We start from the raw sequence: 18,622 nt of genomic DNA, 5'->3' as shown, positions 1-18,622 counted from the left end.
GCGGGAGGGTCTGGATGCATGGGGGTTGGGCAGATGGAGGAGAAGCTCCCTGTACTGTGATCCCTCCCCCTGCAGCAGAGGAGCAATGGGTGCAGGAAGCATGGGGTGAGGAATTTTGAAGTTTCTCCTACAGCTGGGGGGGAGAAATCTGGAGGTTCGTCTGACACGACCCTGGGTGCCATGCAGGGGAAGAGGAAGTCCTGTCCTGCCCAGCTGGGACTGGCAGCTGAGCCCTGGCGCGGGGTAGGGGCCACCAGCCGGGTCCTCCCCCTGCCCCACAGTGATTTACCTCTCTGCTGGCTGTCCTGGGCACCCGAAACATACTGCTGGGAAGGGTCACATGACAGTTCTTGTCACTCCCCTTTGCTTCCCCATCAGAAAGTCATTTTTCTGCTGGGAAACAAATCTGCGGGGGACATAAATTCTGTGCATGCGCAGTGGTGCAGAATTCCCCTGGGAGTAATTTCCCTGACGTAAATATGGGAAGTGGGCTTCCCACAGGCTGGGGTAGTACACTGAGGTGTCGGGAAGGCCTATAGCTCTAAAGAATAACTAGTCATTAATGGTGTGCATTGCTGGTGAGATTCTGTATAGACTTGTGAGAATTAGAACTTGCACATTCCCCCAGCATCTGTCTGTCTGCTTACTCCGGGTGTCTGCTGCCTTCTGGTAGGATGTTGTCTTGGAGCTGGAATTTGAAGGTGTGAAGGAGAAGTTCACTATGGTCCAGGTCTGGCCTGTACGTCAAGTCCGTCCCGTCACTGAAAAATTACCAGCCAACCATCCATTGCTAACTGGTCAACGGGTCCTTGATGCCCTCTTCCCGTAAGTACCACCTGGGGTTCCATGGGGCTTGGTTCTGATCTTTGTACAAGAATTCCTTTAAGAGGAGTGGAAAATATATATAAATTTCCTATGCCCCAGAGCAACATCCCAAAAATGGTGATGCAAGTACTTCAGAGGAATCCCTGACGAAAGCAAAATCTCTCTGTGCACCGAAAGGAGGAGGAAAATGTCATAATAAAACAGGCCTAGTAAATACTATAGCTGGGGAGTCTCCACATATAAATAGTCAGAGTTGAAGGTCTTTTCACTGAGAAAGCAGCTTGTACAAGGGCCTATGTTTTCCAAATTGGAGACCTAAAGTTAGGCACCTGCAACTCCCAGTGACCTCAGAGGCTTGGCACCTCTGAAAACAGACCACTTACTTAGGTGCCTACATACGGATTTAAGTGCCTAACTTTAGGCATCTATGCTTGACAACATTGGCCTAATGTCTCATGTCACTTCTTCTCTCAATGATGCTTCTAAGTTGGATGTTCTCAGCCTGCTCATTCCTCAGACATCTCCATTAGTGAAACATATTTTTGTACTGAATCTGTTCCAGCCATTGTCCCAGCACTAGCTAGTTACTGTGGGAACAGTGGTAGGTGCTGTTGGTGTAGGGGACGGACAGCCTGTTCCCTTTGTTCTGGCTTGCTGAAATATCGCATGTACTCATGACATGGGGTAAACCTGGTTCCGTGTGCCATCTTTGCCATCTTAGGCAAGTGAAGTGAGAGAGCCTCAGAGGGCAGAGAAGAAAACTTATTCCAATATGCAAACAAGACATCGCTTGTCTCTGTCTGAGTTCAGTATAAACCAGTCTGGCTCTTCTTTCTTCAGGTGTGTACAAGGCGGTACTACTGCTATCCCCGGGGCCTTTGGCTGTGGAAAGACTGTGATCTCGCAGTCTCTCTCCAAGTACTCCAACAGTGATGTTATCATCTATGTAGGCTGTGGAGAACGAGGAAATGAGATGTCTGAAGTACTCAGAGATTTCCCAGAGGTCAGTATGGGATGCAAGGATTCTTTCCAAATGTTCCTGGGAACAGAGGTGTTGCATGTGTCTTGTTGATATGGTGGCTTTGAACCACTGGATACTGTCAGACCTTCAGCTGTTGCGGGCCTCATTTCATGTCCCTCCAGACACCATGTGGCATGGTAATCTGTTGTGCTATAGAAAGAGCTGTCATTGTCCCATCCAGGGAAGGACGTCAGTTTTGGGAGCTCTCAACACAACATTTGAACTAACATTGGGATAAACGTTAGTTTTAAAACAAACCCAAAATAATAGGCAACATTACATAAATGTTGAGGTTTTAGTTGCACCCATGAAGAAAATCTTTTCAAAAGCTGTTTGAGTTCCACCTCTTTGTATGTATATACTAGTGTTGAAGTAACTGAGAATGTAGATGCTCAGCACCTCTGCAAATCAGATACTAGGGGGTGTTATTGTGAGATAATACAGGCAATGTGACAATGTGCTCTTCAGTGCTTCTTTCTTTATAAGGGGAAAGGGAATCCCTGTTTCTGACTGCTTTTGCCTAATGGTGGGTCTCATTGCCTGGGGTGTGATTTATGGAATTGAAAACTTTTGTGTTTTGTTTTTTTTTTTAAATCTAAACCCTAATGTAGCATTAGGAATGTTTTGCACATCAATTTATTAACTTGACTACTGTGGTTCCTTCCTAAAGCCCGATGTTTCCCTGCTCTTCCCTCTCCTCCCCCCCCCCCCAAGTTTACTGAACTGCTAATACTAAAGTAAACCAACAAAATGGCAAACATAAGAACTAGAGAGCATTAATATAGCAATACTGCTATCTAGCATATTTACAGGACATGGTCTGAGCACAGGAGTGAGGCTGTGAGTTCTAATCCCATGTCCTGCTCTAGAAAGTCATTTACCTTTTCTGCCTCAGTTTCCCTATCTACATATTGTCCACAAAGGTTCCAAAGTACAAGTGTTTGTACACCATTTTGAAGGTGAAAGCATTTATATCCGTTCTAAGTGGTATTGATTCAATTACCTGAACAAGCTTTACCTCTAGTAAATCTGTCCTCACCCTTTCACCAGTGGGCAAACCGAGGCATGTAAATTAAGGGATTTACCCAATTCACTTGGGGTCTCAGTAACAGACCAGCATATAGAACTCACGAGCCCTGAGTCCAATCCCCTGCTCTAGTTGTTAGACCACTTGTGAGGGCAAATACTCTTGTACTGGGGCTTTTTCTGGCACAGGAGTGTGGGGATAATCACTGTAGGGTTATATAGATTCATGTGCTGCTTTTTTTGCCTTTTTAGCTCACAATGGAAGTTGATGGCAAGGTAGAAAGTATTATGAAGAGAACAGCCTTAGTAGCAAATACCTCCAACATGCCCGTCGCTGCCAGAGAAGCCTCTATTTATACCGGTAAGAGTTACAAGAGAAGCAAAGGCTACCCAGGACAGATGTCATCTTGCCCTCTGGTATATCCAGATACCGATGTATTCTCTGCTCACTAACTCTGTTTAGTTTCAGAAACTGATCTTTCTAAATCTTCCTTACCCAATAGGTTTTGTGTAGTAGTTTGATCTTCTCTTAGACATAGACTGCCAAGGAATTGCATTTGCCATTTTAATCTTTGCCACTAGTGTGGATTTTTTGTCAGCTCTGATCCTGTAGTTGTATGGTATCAACTCTGTAAAGCTTAGCTCATTCTGGAGAGAGTATGAGTCTATGATTTCTTGACTGTGGAGAATACAGCTATGCAGCTTTTTATCTCTTTACATTCCCCCATAATCTGGTGGGATGAGGGTTATGCCCTTCATTTTAAAATACAAGCTGTTTACTGAATGCTTTCAAATACTCGAGACAAAACCCGACCTCCCTTAAAGTTATTGTAGTCTGCCAGTTTAGAAACCAAAGGATGCGTCCCATTAGCTTTAAATCCCCTTCTCTACTGTAAAGGATGGTTTTAAAGCCACACTTTGGGGATAGCCTCCCTGTCTGTTACACCGCCTCAAAGGCAACCTTTCAAAAGAAGCACAAGTTAACTAATGGCATAGCTCTCGAATCTCATGGAGGAGAAGAACGAGAATGGGGCACAGTCCACGTGGCTCACCAAAGGGTAGAAAATCTGTGTTCAGAGAATAGGAGCAGAGAGGGAGAAGATACCAAAGCAGTGAGGAAACTCTTGGGAGTCCAAAAGGAGTAACTTTCAGCCTCCCTTGTCATCAAAATCAGTATTTCAGTGTCACTTGAAAAGGCTTCTTGCCCTTCTAGGAAAGGCATGTGAGCCAGAGTACTTGTCTGAACTGTAACCTGCAGTGTGCTCTTCTCTTTGTTCTAGGAATCACGCTGTCTGAGTATTTCCGGGACATGGGCTACAATGTCAGTATGATGGCTGACTCCACTTCCCGATGGGCTGAGGCCCTTAGGGAAATTTCAGGGCGTTTAGCTGAAATGCCAGCTGGTGAGTAGTCTTTGTTCTTGGTGTTCAGCCACAGGAAGCCTTCCTGTAGATGCTGAGCCTTCGCATGACGTAGTTTCTCTGTGGTGCTTGCAGACAGTGGCTATCCTGCCTACCTCGGTGCTCGTCTGGCCTCGTTCTATGAGCGAGCTGGCAGAGTGAAGTGTCTGGGGAACCCCGAGCGAGAAGGGAGTGTCAGCATCGTTGGGGCGTAAGTACTGAACATTTCAGCATTCCCTGGATAGCAGGTCTTCCTGGGGATGGGTGGTGGGAGCAGTGGCTTGGTGCTTCCCAGATAGGCAAGCAGAAATGGCCCCTGCCCTGAGGAATGTCCAATCTAAGGACAGAGTGACAGGTAAGCAGAGTTTGGGCAGAGAGGGAATAACATGCCTGTCAGCAGTATTCAAGAGGTCTTTAAGAGGGACTGAAATGTGGAGAGGATAAGAGGCCTGTGGGTGTGCTCAAGGAGACTGTACCGTGCTCAAGGGGCAGCATGGATGGAAAATGGTATGTAGACGATTATGTGAGAAGCTGGCACATGAGTGATTGAGAGTGGGAACCACAGGCAGAGCAGAGAGGCCAGTGGGGGCTGGACAGGAACTCATTATGATGTGAGAGAAGCTTGCATAAGTAGGGAGGGGCAGAGTTATGGAGAGCTTTGATAGTGGTGAGAGACTGCTTGAAAATCCCTCCACAGACTCTCTACTACTGTGGCATCAAGCTGAGGGAGGGGAGTGACCTGATCAGAATGACAGGCAGAGAAGCTGATTGTCTCTGCAGCAGAGAGGTTGAGCAGGATGAAAGTATAGGCTCTTGAGACTTGGACAGGAAGAGATGCTGGAGACCTTTCAGAGCAGTTTCTGTAGAGTGAGGCAACAGTTGTAGCCAGTTTGCTGGTGAAAGGGAGGAGGGAGATGGGAGATGAAACAGCTGTCAGCCCAATGTGGCATTAGGAAGGTAACTTTCCCTGGACTTGCAGGAGTGTCTCTGATTTCTTCTGTGCTCAATGTCCTAATAACTTAGACATCTGTATATCTGTCTGAGGAGCTCAAAACCTTTAAATTTAAAAGCAACTTCACTTGCTTATCTGAAAGTGGTAGATGGTTCTACTGGTTTCTAATGCCCTTCCATTGCTCTGGGAGGTCTTAGAGAAATTAAAATGTTCATCAGTCATCCATAAGGCTACATTTTAGTCACAGGTATTTTTAGTAAAAGTTACGGACAGGTCACAGGCAGTAAACAAAAATTCATGGTCCACAACCTGTCCATGACTTTTTAACTAAAAATACCAGTGAATAAAACTTTGGGGGGGGTCGCCCAGATGCTTGGGGGGTGGGGGTGGACGGTGGTGCGCAGCCTGGAACCCCTGCTGGTGCTGGGGAAGGGGGTGTTTGGCGGGGCCAGCAGGCTCCCTACCTGGCTCCGTGCCCACCATCTTCTCCCCCCCGCCCCCTCCAGCAGCAGCAGCGTTTGGGTGTGGGAGGGGCTTGGGGCATGGGACGGGGTGAGGTGGGCTCTGTGCGGCACTTACCTGGGGGGCTCCCCGGAAGTAGCGACCTCCCCCTCGCTCAACTGCTAGGCAGAGGTGTGGCCAGGCAGCTCCGAGCACTGCCTGCGCCTGCAGGCATCATCCCCGCAGCTCCCACTGGCCATGATTCCTGGCCAATGGAGTTTTTAATGAGTCATGAACACTTTTCTTGTCCACATTAAAAATTCCCTCCCAGCACTTTGCGCTTAACAGCCGTTTGGCAGCACTTAGGATGTTCTGGGAGGGAAGGGGAGGAGTGGAGATGCAGTGCTTTCCCACTCCTTCCCCCCTCCCTCCCAGTGCTTCCCTGCTGCCAAACAGCTGTTTGGCGGTGCTTAGGGCTTTCTGGGAGGGTGGGGGAGGAGTGGTGATGTGGCGCTTCTCTGCTCCTTCCCCTCCCTCCCAGAAAGTCCTAAGCACTGCCAGGTGGGCAAAGCGCTGGGAGGGAGAGGGAGGAGGAAGAGAAGCAGAACTTGTGCAATGCTCCCTTGTAAAGTCGCTACTCTTCCACAGAATCTTACAAGCAGGCAGCTAGACAACGTTATAAGGGAGCATTGCACAACTTTAAACGAGCACATTCCCTAATTGAGCAGGGACGAAACATTGAACCAACGTTAAGCGGGAGGACGTTAAATGAGGAATTACTGTATTGAGTTGTGGTGCTGGGTTTGGAGCTTCAGCTTAGCCCTGCACCAGTGCTGCTGATCACTGCTTTTCTTTCTCCCTGCTCAGTGTATCTCCCCCTGGTGGTGACTTCTCGGATCCTGTCACATCTGCCACTCTGGGCATTGTTCAGGTACGTGCCACCTTGTTGCAGTCTGTGCTGAAGCTGTATTCTCCTAGTTACTCCACTAGGGTTTGAAATGAATGCACTGCACCAGAAGTGCTTGCATGTACAAGTGATAGCCATTGTGCCTAATGGCCATGGTGTGAATGGCTTGGTTTGCAGAAAGAGGGTTTTGTAAGGGTTGTTTGAAATGTTCTGGCAGTATCAAGGCCTGCCCCTGTGTAAGATGTTCTCTCAGGCCTGATGCAGCCAGGATTCATCAGGGAGTGGGGAGGAAGGGCAGCTGCCCCATCCCCATGTCGTGTCCTCTCTATTCCTGACACACACAGGTTTGTCCTGCTGGCTGATTCCCCAGGGGTATTCATGTCCCTCTTAGAGGGCAAATGCAAGGATGGCAGCCTTGTACGAAGATGGGGAGAGAGAGGGGGCTGCATCCCTAAATGAAGGAGCATTGAGACTTGGACTGTTTTCTAGAGGGAGTGAACCGACAGCACAGCTGTGTTTTGGGAAGACAAGTTGATTTTAGGTATTGGCAGTTAGTAGGGCCCCACTTCGTTCTGCAGGTAGCAGGGCTGGAATCTGTCCTGTGCAAGGCAATCCCCCCAGCCTGACACTAGGATAGTATTCAAGACAGTCTAAGTTTGGAGCTGGGATCCACCATCATGAAATGAATGTCTAGCATGTATTGAGTTGATCTAGTGGGGGAGGATCTCTTAGTGTCTAAGGGCCCCCAGTTATGGTCCAGTTAGTGTGGGGAGGAAAGATTCTCTTTCAAGCCTCTGTCTGGAGGATCTGGATGGTCTTTGCTGTACTCATTATACAGAAATGTGTGGGAGTTTGACCATCTTCAGTTAATAACTTGGCTTCTGCTGGGAGGGAAACTCATGAATCTGTTTGGATTTGGCAGGTGTTTTGGGGCTTGGATAAGAAGCTGGCTCAGCGCAAGCACTTCCCGTCTGTCAACTGGCTGATCAGCTACAGCAAGTACACACGGGCCCTGGATGAGTATTATGACAAGCACTTCACAGAGTTTGTCCCCCTGAGGACAAAGGCCAAGGAGATCCTGCAGGAAGAGGAGGACCTGGCGGAGATTGTGCAGCTTGTGGGGAAGGTGAGCAATGACCACTGTGAGTGGGGAGGAGTATGGTGTCTTAGCAAGACTTTCCAAAGAACTGATCTGCCTCCACTTCACTGCTCCTGGCATAGACTATAGACACTATCCATGGGGAGATGGGGCTAGTGTTAGCCAGAGTATGTGGATATTGATGTGCAGGCACTGAGCGCTGGAGAGAAGGTAATAAGAGTTTAAGAACATAAGAATGGCCATACTGGGTCAGACCAGTGGTTTATCTAGCCCAGTATCCTGTCTTCTGACAGTGGCTGTTGCCAGATTTGTCTGCCACTAGCTGTACTTAATTCAGTCTTTTCTACCGCTCTGGCGTTGGAGCCAAAAAGCAGCCCTCGGAATAGTCTAGAAATAGGAGAAATCCCCACGCCAGCAGCCCATGAGTAAACTCTTGCAAAACAACTCTGCAGCCAACTGCAGTGCCCTTCTTGTTTGTTAAGGAAAATGCTCTGGATGCAGTGATCCTGACCTGATATTTGTTTCCCCTATTTTTTTGAACTAGCCCTGCAGGCTCAGTCTCTAATTTAATAAACATGTTGAAAAGTTTCACTGGTATTTCTTTCAGTGCCCCGTCCTCTGGTGAAATGCCAGTTCACAGCCATGCAGCAGTACAGTACCCTGAGGCCCCTTCTCCTGCACCACCCTGACAAGGGCTATTTTCAAAGCACTGCACTGACATGCTAAATTCTGTGCTCAAAGTACAGGCCTGGAGAGTGGGTTGCATTTAAATTTTGTCCCGTTACAGAGTTTAACACAAAACAGTGGCACGACGATACAAAGAATTAGAGATGAGTGCTGTCTGGTCTCTACAAAGTGGCTGTGTAGTCATCATGCCTAGTGTTAGAGACCTATTAACCTCCCATTCTGCAGGCTTCTTTCAGTTTCTCAGTGCACCTCAGCATTTCAGGGTAGAAAGCTAAACCTAGCCAGAGAAACTGCTCTAGAGGAAAGGTGTCATCAGGGTCCCAGTGAAAACTGACTTTGTTTCAACCGATATAGATGCTATCAAAACTGCAGCTCACATGTGCATAGTACACATGAGCCAAGCCAGCCTACATGTATTAACTTTCATTGGAAGAAATTGGGGGAGGAAAGTAATGGACAGGAAGAAGGGCTCCAGCAGCCCCAAAAGGGGCCTGCCCACCAGAGCTCTAAGCTCTGCTTCTGTGTCCTGGAAAAGAGAAAAATGTGTGGGGGAGGTGCCTTTTTCTACTTTGTGATGTATGAAGGTCTAAGATATGTGTTCCAGATTTTTTTTGCTTGATTTGACCTTAGCTATATTGGTTTCTAGACAAAATAGTACAACCCCTGTAGTATGGATGCATTTATGCTTGACTGACGGTGCTTATATCTGTATGCCTCATTCACCTTACAGAAATCCTGGCCTCTAATAAATCTCTTCTCCCAAGGGTTTTTCATGTGTTGGAGTTAAATGTTGGCAAAAGCAAACCACTTTTAAGCAGTGTGGGGGATTGGAAGAAGAAACTGCTTTTCCTCTCAGATTTCACTTCTGTGGCTTCTCTGTCCACCTACCAATTCTTCACTCTCCAGGCAAAATGATGACCACAGTTTGAATTTCTGATGTGAAAAGAGCAGGAAAAAAAATGAAAAAAACCTAAACAACTCACCCATTCAGGGCTTGTCTACACACCGCAAAAAGGCACAAACCCAATTCTTGTCTGTGCCAGATTTAAAACAGAGCATGGAGCTCTGCTGGGTGGCCTCCTTCTGACTGAAGCTGTCCTTTCTCCTGGTCCCTTGCATCCATATCAGCAGCTCTCCAAGGTTCAAGACTTCGCTTCTGTCCCCATCCAGTTCCACAATTTGTGACTCATCTAGCTTTTAAACTTGGAACTGTGCTCTGGTAAAACTGTAATGCTCCCATTGTGTGTGTCAGAGTTACACATGTCCATTTTTATTTCTTTAAAATTGGATGGGCTGGCAGACCTGGAAGTAAGAGATTTATGGAACGAGTGTTTCTCTGTAACCCTACATCATTCAGTGGGACATGCTAAATTGCGCACTTGCACTATTTCACTTCGGCTGCTCTTCTGCTCTCTAGCCAAATGACCTAGAAGAACAGTGAATGTGGTTTGGATTCTTCTGTTTGTTCCGGAGGTAAAACAGGACCTTCTGAAACAAAAACAGGAACACTGAGGTTGCAGAGTGAAACGTTGAAGTCAGGAGATGCCAACATTAAGGTAGCCCATGCAATCTTAACTTCTGCCCCATTCTGGGCATGCATGACTGTAGTCTTCAGTTACAAGATCACAGCTCAGGTTGTGCTTGGTGGGTGAGGCAAGGCAGCACTCGCTACCAGATAAGATTAAAATTGTTTCTTTATTGTTAAAATGGAAGCAGTTTAACATGTTATAACCACAGCAAAGAGCAAGGCTGCACCCATAACATGTTATTTTGGAAAGAAGTATCATACCCCTGCTTCATTCACTAAGCACCATTCAGCCTGCATATTGAATAAGGCTGAGGTCCTGTGAAAATAGCCCATGGTCATGGACTGAGACTGCTGTAGTGCACCCACACAAGTGGTAATTTAGGTAATGTGTTTGTCTTCAACTTCGGCATTTCTTTTTTTGAGTGCTTAAACATGCTACTTGGGCACTATTTTAATTATCTTTGATATTGTAACTTTCTGTGGTGCCTCTCACATGGCTCTCTGAAAGTACTTCCCAAACATTCAAGCCTCCGTCACCCCCTTTTGAGAGGATAAAATTGAAGCAAAGATGAAGTGACTGACAGTGCAAGATAATAGCTCAAGAGGAGGGGGATAGATGGCTCTGCACAACATGCTATTAAGAATTTTCTTATCGCTGACTTCATTTGGCACACTGGGGAAAAGCAACTATGGGCTTCAGGGATTAGCAGTAGCCTCTTAGCGGCAGACTTTTTTATTTTTGATGGTCTGAAATATCGTCGTTTTACTGAAATACCCTCAGATGTATTGCTGGAGTTCGGTTTTCCTTGTGTGGACGTGCTGGAGCCAGGAAGGGAAAGCAGAAGTGCTGGCTCCCTGATCTGCGGCAAGTTTACATCACAGCTACAGCTGCCTCTTAGCAAGCATTGTCTAGTGCCTGCTGCTCTGCAGGCGAGCAATTACCATCTTGATGGAATCTGTCACTTAACTCATTACTTAGCATCTGCAGGAATCCCAACATAGGTTGGAAACTTAACAGTTGTATTTAATGCTGCTTGTAATCTACTGGTGGCTGATTGAATAATTGGCTTTATCAGTGAAGGGAAATATGCAAAAAACTAATCTGTATTTATAGTGATCTGAAAAGGGTGGGGGAGGCAAGCCACATGCCTGTAGATGAAGGTGATGGTGTAAATAAGTAACTGGCATTATGGGCCTTAGAAGAGTTAGGGAGCTAACACCCAGCATTCCCATACACAGAACTTGGCACCAAACTAAATTTGGACTTTGCCTTCTAGGCTTCCTTGGCAGAAACAGATAAAATTACCCTGGAGGTTGCAAAACTGATCAAAGATGACTTCCTGCAGCAGAATGGCTACAGCCCTTATGACAGGTGAGGGCCGAGAGGCTGTGTGCTCCCCGTTCATTCTTCTGTGTATTGTTTCATAGAGTCTTAAGGTTGGAAGGGACCTCAGAAGGTCATCTAGTCCAACCCCCTGCTCAAAGCAAGACCAATCCCCAGACAGAATTTTAGCCCAGTTCCCTAAATGGCCTCTTCAAGGATTGAACTCATAACCCTGGGTTTAGCAGGCCAATGCTCAAGCCACTGAGCTATGCCCCCCCATGTTCAGATGGAAATCCTATTTGGGAATAGGATCCAGTTTGATGTGGCAACCAGGACCTGTTTCCAAGGTGATCTGAGAGCTGCTCATAGGAAAATGCAGCCTGTGGTGGTCCATCTAGGCCAGGGGTTCTCAGACTTTTGTACTGGTGACCCCTTTCATACAGCAAGCCTCTGAGTGCGATTTTTTTCGTGCGCGCCCCCCCCCCCCCATTAAAAACTTTTTTATGTATTTAACACCATTATAAATGCTGGAGACAAAGTGGGGTTTGGGGTGTAGGCTGACAGTTCACGACCCCCCATGTAATAACCTCACAACCCCCTGAGGGGTCCTGACCCCTAGTTTGAGAACTTCTCGTCTAGGCCATTGGCTCCATGTTGTCAGGGAGGCACAGTACGTATACCCCTTCTGGCCCCATGGGAGGGTCTTGGCTATATTGATACAGTTTCCCCAGCATTCTGTCCATTGAAATGAGCACTGCTAATAAACCAGTGCTATGAACGAACCCCTTGCCTGAATAAACGACCTCCCTCTGGAAAGGGAGAAAAGGATCATTTAGTCTGAACTGATATTCCCCCACCCCCGGCCCCAATAAGAATCTTTCTTTGTTCCAATAGGCCCCAGTGATACTCAGGAGTGTCACAAGAATCTGGTTCAAGCTACTTACTCTCCACTATCACTGCACAACTCTAGCCCATCTACAACTCTTAACTTCCTCTTACAGCCCCTACTCAGCCTGGTGCTCCACCCAATCTTCCCTCTCAATGGCTCCTCTTTGTACCCTGTTTCCATGCTATCCCTTGTGTCTGGAATAGCCTTCCGTGGAGTTCTTCAGCCTTCCCTTCCCTCCCCTCCCCAAAGCTCCAGACCCATCTGTGCTGTGAAGCATTCCCCCTCCAATGGCAACTTGCTTGTGGTGCTCTGTTGTAGCTGCTTGTGCCTTTAGACCAAGGTTTGGGAAGGGATTCTGTTTGCTATGCTCACCTGTCGTATAGTACAACAATGCACTGCATAAATAACATGGCATTTCTGTGGTATCTGTCAAGACCACCACTTGCTTTGCCTGGTCTCTCAGTTTTGAGTGGAGTGCTGGTGCCATGGGGGCACTCCCCGTGCCGCCGGGCCATGCTAGGAAACACACTGGAGCTGCCATCATTCCTCCAAACAGATGGGAAGTGGGAAGGGAAACACTCAAATGCACTGTATCCAAATGGAGTCAGCCACAATAATGGAGATGTGACTTGATGCTGTGGTGTCAATATGTGGTGATGATGTGTCACGACAGCTTTGAATTGTAATGCAAGGATCACACCATCATGCCGGGCCACTATTTTAAGATTTCAAGTCTGCTTGTGGCTGAAATTGAAGATCCGTTGCCACTGGGTCATACTTTTGAAAAAGTTTTCAGCCTGTAATAGGCCGTTTATGCCACTTGGCAGTGAGTGTATCAAGGGTTTTGTGATGTAGCTTTATGGGCTGAAATAGGCCAGCACTCTTATACTTCCCTCCACCAAGGGAATCCAGCCTCTGTGAGAGGGTTATGTTAGTCATGAAGGCACCAGAGCTCTTATTTCATTAAAGATCTTCTCAACTGCTCTACAGCCTGGGAAAGTCATTAGTTCAGGGGTCGGCAACCTACGGCACGCGTGCCAAACATGGCACGTGAGCCAATTTTGAGCGGCACGCAGCTGCCTGCCACGGTCCCGGCCCCCAGCCCCACTCAGCCCCCCTGCCCACAGCTCTCCCCTGCGGGGGCAGGAGGCAGAAGCTTGGTTCTGCGGCAGCCAAGCTTCCCAATCCCCCACTTCTTTCCCCAGTGTGGTGCCTTCCTGCCCCGCCCCCTCTCCGTCCCTGAGCCAATCAGTTGATGGCCCTTGCGAGTGGGAGAGGGCGGGGGAAGAGCGGCAGCGTGCACACAGCTCCGTAGAGGAGACAGCGAGAGGTAGGGACGGGGCCTTGGGGAAGGGGGTGGAACAGGGCACATCCCTTCCAGCCCCCTGCCATGATCCGCTCAGGGCAGGGGGCTGGGAGCACCCCTATGAGCCGAGCACCCCAGCCCTCTGCCCTGACCCCCCCCACACACACACACACTCAGCCTTCTGCCCTGCACCCTCCACCCCATACCTCTGCCCTGACCCCCCACACACACTCAGCCTTTTGCCCTGCACAATGCATACCCTCTGCCCTGACCCCCCCAGAGCCTTCTGCCCTGCATCCCCACACCCCATCCCTCTGCCCTGACCCCCCCACACACACCCAGCCTTCTGTCCTGACCCTTGACCCCCCTCCCCACACACACCCTTCTGCTGTACACCCCAGCCCTCTGCCCTGAACCCCCCCACCCCGGTCTGGGGTCCCGGGGTCCCGGCCGCAGGCTCTGCTCAGCCCGCTGCCGGCCTAGGTGAACAGAACCCCAGGCTGGCAGCAAGCTGAGCAGGCTGGCGGCGTGAGATCAACATTTTAATTTAATTCTAAATGACGCTTCTTAAACATTTTGAAAACCTTGTTTACTTTACTTACAATAGTTTAGTTATATAATATAGACTTATAGAAAGAGACCTTCTAAGAACGTTAAAATGTATTACTGGCACGCCAAACCTTAAATTAGAGTGAATAAATGAAGACTCGGCACAGCACTTCTGAAAGGTTGCTGACCCCTGCATTAGTTGTTCATATTAGGTTCTATCTTCTTTCCATCAGGTTCTGCCCTTTTTATAAGACAGTGGGTATGCTTTCCAACATGATTGCATTCTACGACATGGCGCGCCGAGCTGTAGAGACCACAGCTCAGAGTGACAACAAGATCACATGGTCCATCATCCGAGAAAATATGTCTGAAATTTTCCAGAGACTCGTTTCCATGAAATTCAAGGTATGTCTGTGGGCAGCAGGGTGTTGGCTCCCTGGCTTCTCTGTACGGCTACCTGCTGCATTGGAATAGGGATATTGACACTGCTTTGCTAAGGAGACAAAAAGTCCTATGGAAGTCTTCAGTGCATCTACAAAGCCGTTCTCCTGGGTTGCCTGTAAACATTTTTCTTACATGAGGAGAAATGGTTCCAAAAACTGAGACACTTGCTATTTTTTTTGATTGATCTAAAATGCTTATCTGTTTATGACGCTCAACCTAAGCTGCAATCAAGTACATGGCCCTCATTCTTTCAGCTGAGAACTGCCTTAGTGGATGAGCACAGAGAAAGCAGCTATGTTAATGGAGTCACACCCAACCAAATGGCCTTGGGCCCTGCTAGGTGGCTTAGGTCCAAAATTAGATAGTATTGTATTTTAAGTGTTTGACAAGAAATGTGTTCATGACTCATTAAAAACACGTTTTTCAAGTAAACAGTCAATAAATGATAGGCATTGTCCACGCATCCCATCTGGAATGCAAAAGAAGCATCCATGAAAATAAAAGTACCACCTTGTGAAAAGGAATCTGGTACAAGAGGCACAAACTGTTCTATTAGCATTTACATGGCCCACATCCCACAGTTTGACATGAGCTTTAAAGAGAAATGTTGAGGGAGTAGATTGAAAAGTATGATCCATCTGTCTAGACACATCTGTGGCCTTCCTCACACTAATATCATTATGGAGTGTGCAGTGCTAAGGGAGAGGAGATGTGAAGATCCAGCAGATCAGGTTATCTGAGCCAGTCCATTAAATGGCTTCTCTGGAGTTGTGGCCTTACAGCCTGTCTTCAGTGGGAGTGTAGCTGCAAGTTCCATTTCTTGCGACAAATGGAGGGTGGCTGGGGCCTTAGGAGAATTCTGTGAAATAAAGTGAAGGTGTTGTGACATGTTCTTGCAGACCTGTACTAGCTCAATTTCAGTGGAAAGGATTTTGTTTGGAATCTGGCCTCTGCGCAGAGGCCAGAAGATGAATCTTACAATGTGCTTGATTGATTTTTATGCCATAGTTCCATATGCCATTTGGCTCTGGCTAGAGGGGCAATGGTATTTAATCATTGTAACACTTGTATCACATGGCATCACTGCCAGTATGAGCATTACCTCAATCCTTTTAAACTTAGTTTTCATCTGAGAAGTTTCTACAAACCATAGATCCAATTTCCTAGATAATGGCTAGGAAAACTCTCCATTTATCCTATTAATTGTGTGGTATGTGGGAGAGACATAAACCCAGCTGTCATTAAAGAGGCTATAAACATCCGTGTTCTCCAGAGTGTAGTGAGCAGATATAAGCCCAGAGGTCAGGAGGGAGTTAAGCCAGTGGTAAAGGATTGTCAGACTGTATGAGGGAGCAGATGTTTTTCAAGACTAACTTTTTCACTTGCTGTGTTTTCAGGACCCAGTGAAAGATGGCGAGGCGAATATCAAGGCAGACTATGCTCAGCTCTTCGAGGACATGCAGAATGCATTCCGTAGCCTGGAAGACTAGGCTTTACCCCCATTCCAATGATCCCCTTCGGTTTAAATTTCTCATCTCAGCCCCTCTGCTTCCCTACTGTGCAAGACTGAAATGAGAGAACCTGAGTTTATAACAGTCCTACATGTCCTAGTTCATACTCAGTAGGTCTTTATAAAACATTCCCCTTAGTTTGTTTGGCCTCACTGTGTGTCTGAAATGGTGGGTGGAGTAAGTGTGAATGGGCCTGAGAGAAAGTGAGGAACTGCAATTGTAAACTTGTAGGGAGGGGGTTTCTCCCCTCCCCCCACTCCCAAATAGATATGATCTCTTAACAGCCTGGCTTTTGCTTCTTGGGGGAAGTAAACCAAATAAATTGTAGTGGCAGAGGAGGTGAGACTCTTAGTGCAGTGATATGGTACATTCTGAGGTGGTGATGTTAAGGGCATACAGGCCTAGCTTTTAGCCAGTGACTATCATGCAAAGAATGGGCATTTCCCCTGCTTTGAAATAGGATTTATTCAATTTTTCCAATAATGAGCTGCTACTACCAATATATAGTGTCTTCTTTGGTACAGTTCCCCTTCTAAACCTCCAGTTGAGCCTGTATTAAAGCAAGTGTATTACAACACAGTAGTTGTGGAACTCTGCAAGGTGTTAACTAAGAGGAGAAATGTGAAAGCAGCCGTCAGTCTGAATTTGAGAAGTAGCATTTTCCTACCTAATATTTAAATAGGACTGTTGGACTACACTTTAATTAAAAATCAAAGCCATAGCTGCTCAACTATCAGCAAGAATTTTATCCCCTTGCTTCCCACTTCCAACAGAAAATGGCATGACACTCCGCTGCTTCAGTGTAGCTACTTTGTACTACAGGACAAGCTGTGGTGATCCCATTTGTACAGAGCAGGAATCCTATCCTGCCTCAGTGGCACGCTGCATGCCATAACATTTGCCTTCCTAGTACAATGTTGAGGTCACACCACATGCTTCCAAAACTTTCCCTTAAGATACCTGAATTTGATTTGTTTGTCTAGTTGTGGTATGCATGGTCCTTTTTAGAGGGAATGTTCAGTACTAAACTTCCTTGTTGGAAGGTTCATTGTGATCCCAAGAGGAGCTGTGACTTTCTTTTTTGCACTGCACTCTGGAGGTGTTTGGTGTCTTCAAAGCATTCAGAGCTACTGCTTCTTGGACTTGTTTAATAATGGCAGAGCCGATATGTGATGAGGACTAAATACAGAGCAGCTTTTTGTCATTAACTTGCTAGAGCCAGAACTTACCATATTGCTTCACAATGGGAGAAATTAATAAGGGAGTTGGCAACCTTTTTGATCTTGTATTTCAGGAGGAATTAAACACTTTTTTTTGCGGGGGGGCACACAACATTAATCCCAGACTTATTCCAGCTAATGCCTTTCAGCTGTCATTCAAGTTTGAATGGCAATGGACCAACTTCTACTGCTTCCTGTGTTATGCTAACTCACGGTTTGGCATGGAGCCCAGCTGACACTTTAAAAGGCTCTTCAAATATTAACCTCTTTGATCTCTCAAAATAAACAAATTAAAGGTATTCAACCTAGTGCTCTGGTAGTGAATGGCTGACAGTTTACAGTTCATTTAATTTCAGTGTATGCTGTCTATTAAGCATGGTCATGTATAAATGAGTAGTCGCTATACAAGCCCTTACCAGAATCCTCATTGTTCATACCTATCACAAGTGTACTGTGTTTGTAACATTCCATGCTAGAGGACAGATGTTCTATTTCTCTAAATTAATAGAGGATGTTATAAACTTTACAACATGTCTAAGATAATGCAGTTGTAATATTTATTGTGCTGTACCTGGCCCTAAAGTGTGACCAGTTCAAAGTTGCATATATATATTTTTGTTTTGTTTTGTCTTGTCTGTTTTCAGTGTTGAAATTCTGATGTTTCACTGTGTTGCTACAAATTTTTCCTCCACACATGTGGAAGGAATGAAAGGATGGGTAAAAAAACAAATCAACACCTGCTCTTCGTCATATTTCATAATGGATGTTGCTGAAAGTTGTGCAAAACTGTTCAAGTCAATGAGAATAAAGTGGATTTAAAGTAGTTGTAGGCTCTTCCTATTCATGGTCTATAGATCCTCCCTCCAAAATCAAAACAACTTCTAGGAAGTTAGAGAGCATACTACAAATAAAGTCTGAGCAAACTGTATACTACTACCCCCTCGCACTAGTGCTTTCAGAATCACTTTAGGTTTTAAAACTGTCTTTCAGAGAGGAAAAGCAGCCTGTTGCAAGAAAATAAATGTAAAACTGGACAAGACGATTCTAATCTGGTATCACCTATTGCTGTAAGAGCAAGAAAGACCTAGTGTTCTAGAAACACTTTGAATCTTATGTAACGGCATTTATGATACTAAAAAATCCATTATTTAAATTTATAACATTTAAAACCAGGAAGTGAAAAGCTTATTCAGGAATTGTTTGAGGCTTGCCCTAGCAGATCAATGTTTGAAATTTCAAGTTAGTTTCAACTACTACTTACAAAAGAACCCAACTGTCAGTCTTTCTTCTCTTCAATTCACAATCTCAAGAATGTCTGTAGTGCAAATGGCTACTTACTGCTGTTCCAGTCCAGCTCCCCCAGAAAGGGATGAGGACCTCCCTTCTAAAACTGCCTTGGAAGATCTACTTGAACTTCTTCCTAACCATCTAGCCCCTTCCCTTAGAAAAGTGAATCAGTGCAAATCCAATGGCTACAGGTGAAAGGTTGTCTC

At 46.3% G+C, this 18,622-nt stretch overlaps 1 protein-coding gene across 1 annotated transcript in view; it reads left to right on the top strand.

Annotated features, from left to right (window-relative positions):
* ATP6V1A (ATPase H+ transporting V1 subunit A) overlaps positions 1-17,952 on the top strand; it is a 41,256-nt gene extending 23,304 nt beyond the window's left edge. The window contains exons 6-15 of the mRNA XM_045001013.1: positions 674-825; positions 1,666-1,828; positions 3,125-3,233; positions 4,153-4,275; positions 4,369-4,483; positions 6,533-6,596; positions 7,495-7,698; positions 11,164-11,258; positions 14,188-14,359; positions 15,796-17,952. Of these exons, the coding sequence (XP_044856948.1) occupies positions 674-825; positions 1,666-1,828; positions 3,125-3,233; positions 4,153-4,275; positions 4,369-4,483; positions 6,533-6,596; positions 7,495-7,698; positions 11,164-11,258; positions 14,188-14,359; positions 15,796-15,888 (1,290 nt within the window). The 3' untranslated portion in view covers positions 15,889-17,952. The remainder of the gene's footprint in view (positions 1-673; positions 826-1,665; positions 1,829-3,124; positions 3,234-4,152; positions 4,276-4,368; positions 4,484-6,532; positions 6,597-7,494; positions 7,699-11,163; positions 11,259-14,187; positions 14,360-15,795) is intronic.
* The last annotated feature ends 670 nt before the right edge of the window (positions 17,953-18,622 follow it).

Source organism: Mauremys mutica, chromosome 1 (assembly GCF_020497125.1).
Source record: "Mauremys mutica isolate MM-2020 ecotype Southern chromosome 1, ASM2049712v1, whole genome shotgun sequence".
Taxonomy (NCBI): Eukaryota; Metazoa; Chordata; order Testudines; family Geoemydidae; genus Mauremys; species Mauremys mutica.
The sequence above is the reverse complement of the archived record's forward strand: the minus strand, read 5'-3'. Positions and strand labels throughout refer to the sequence as shown.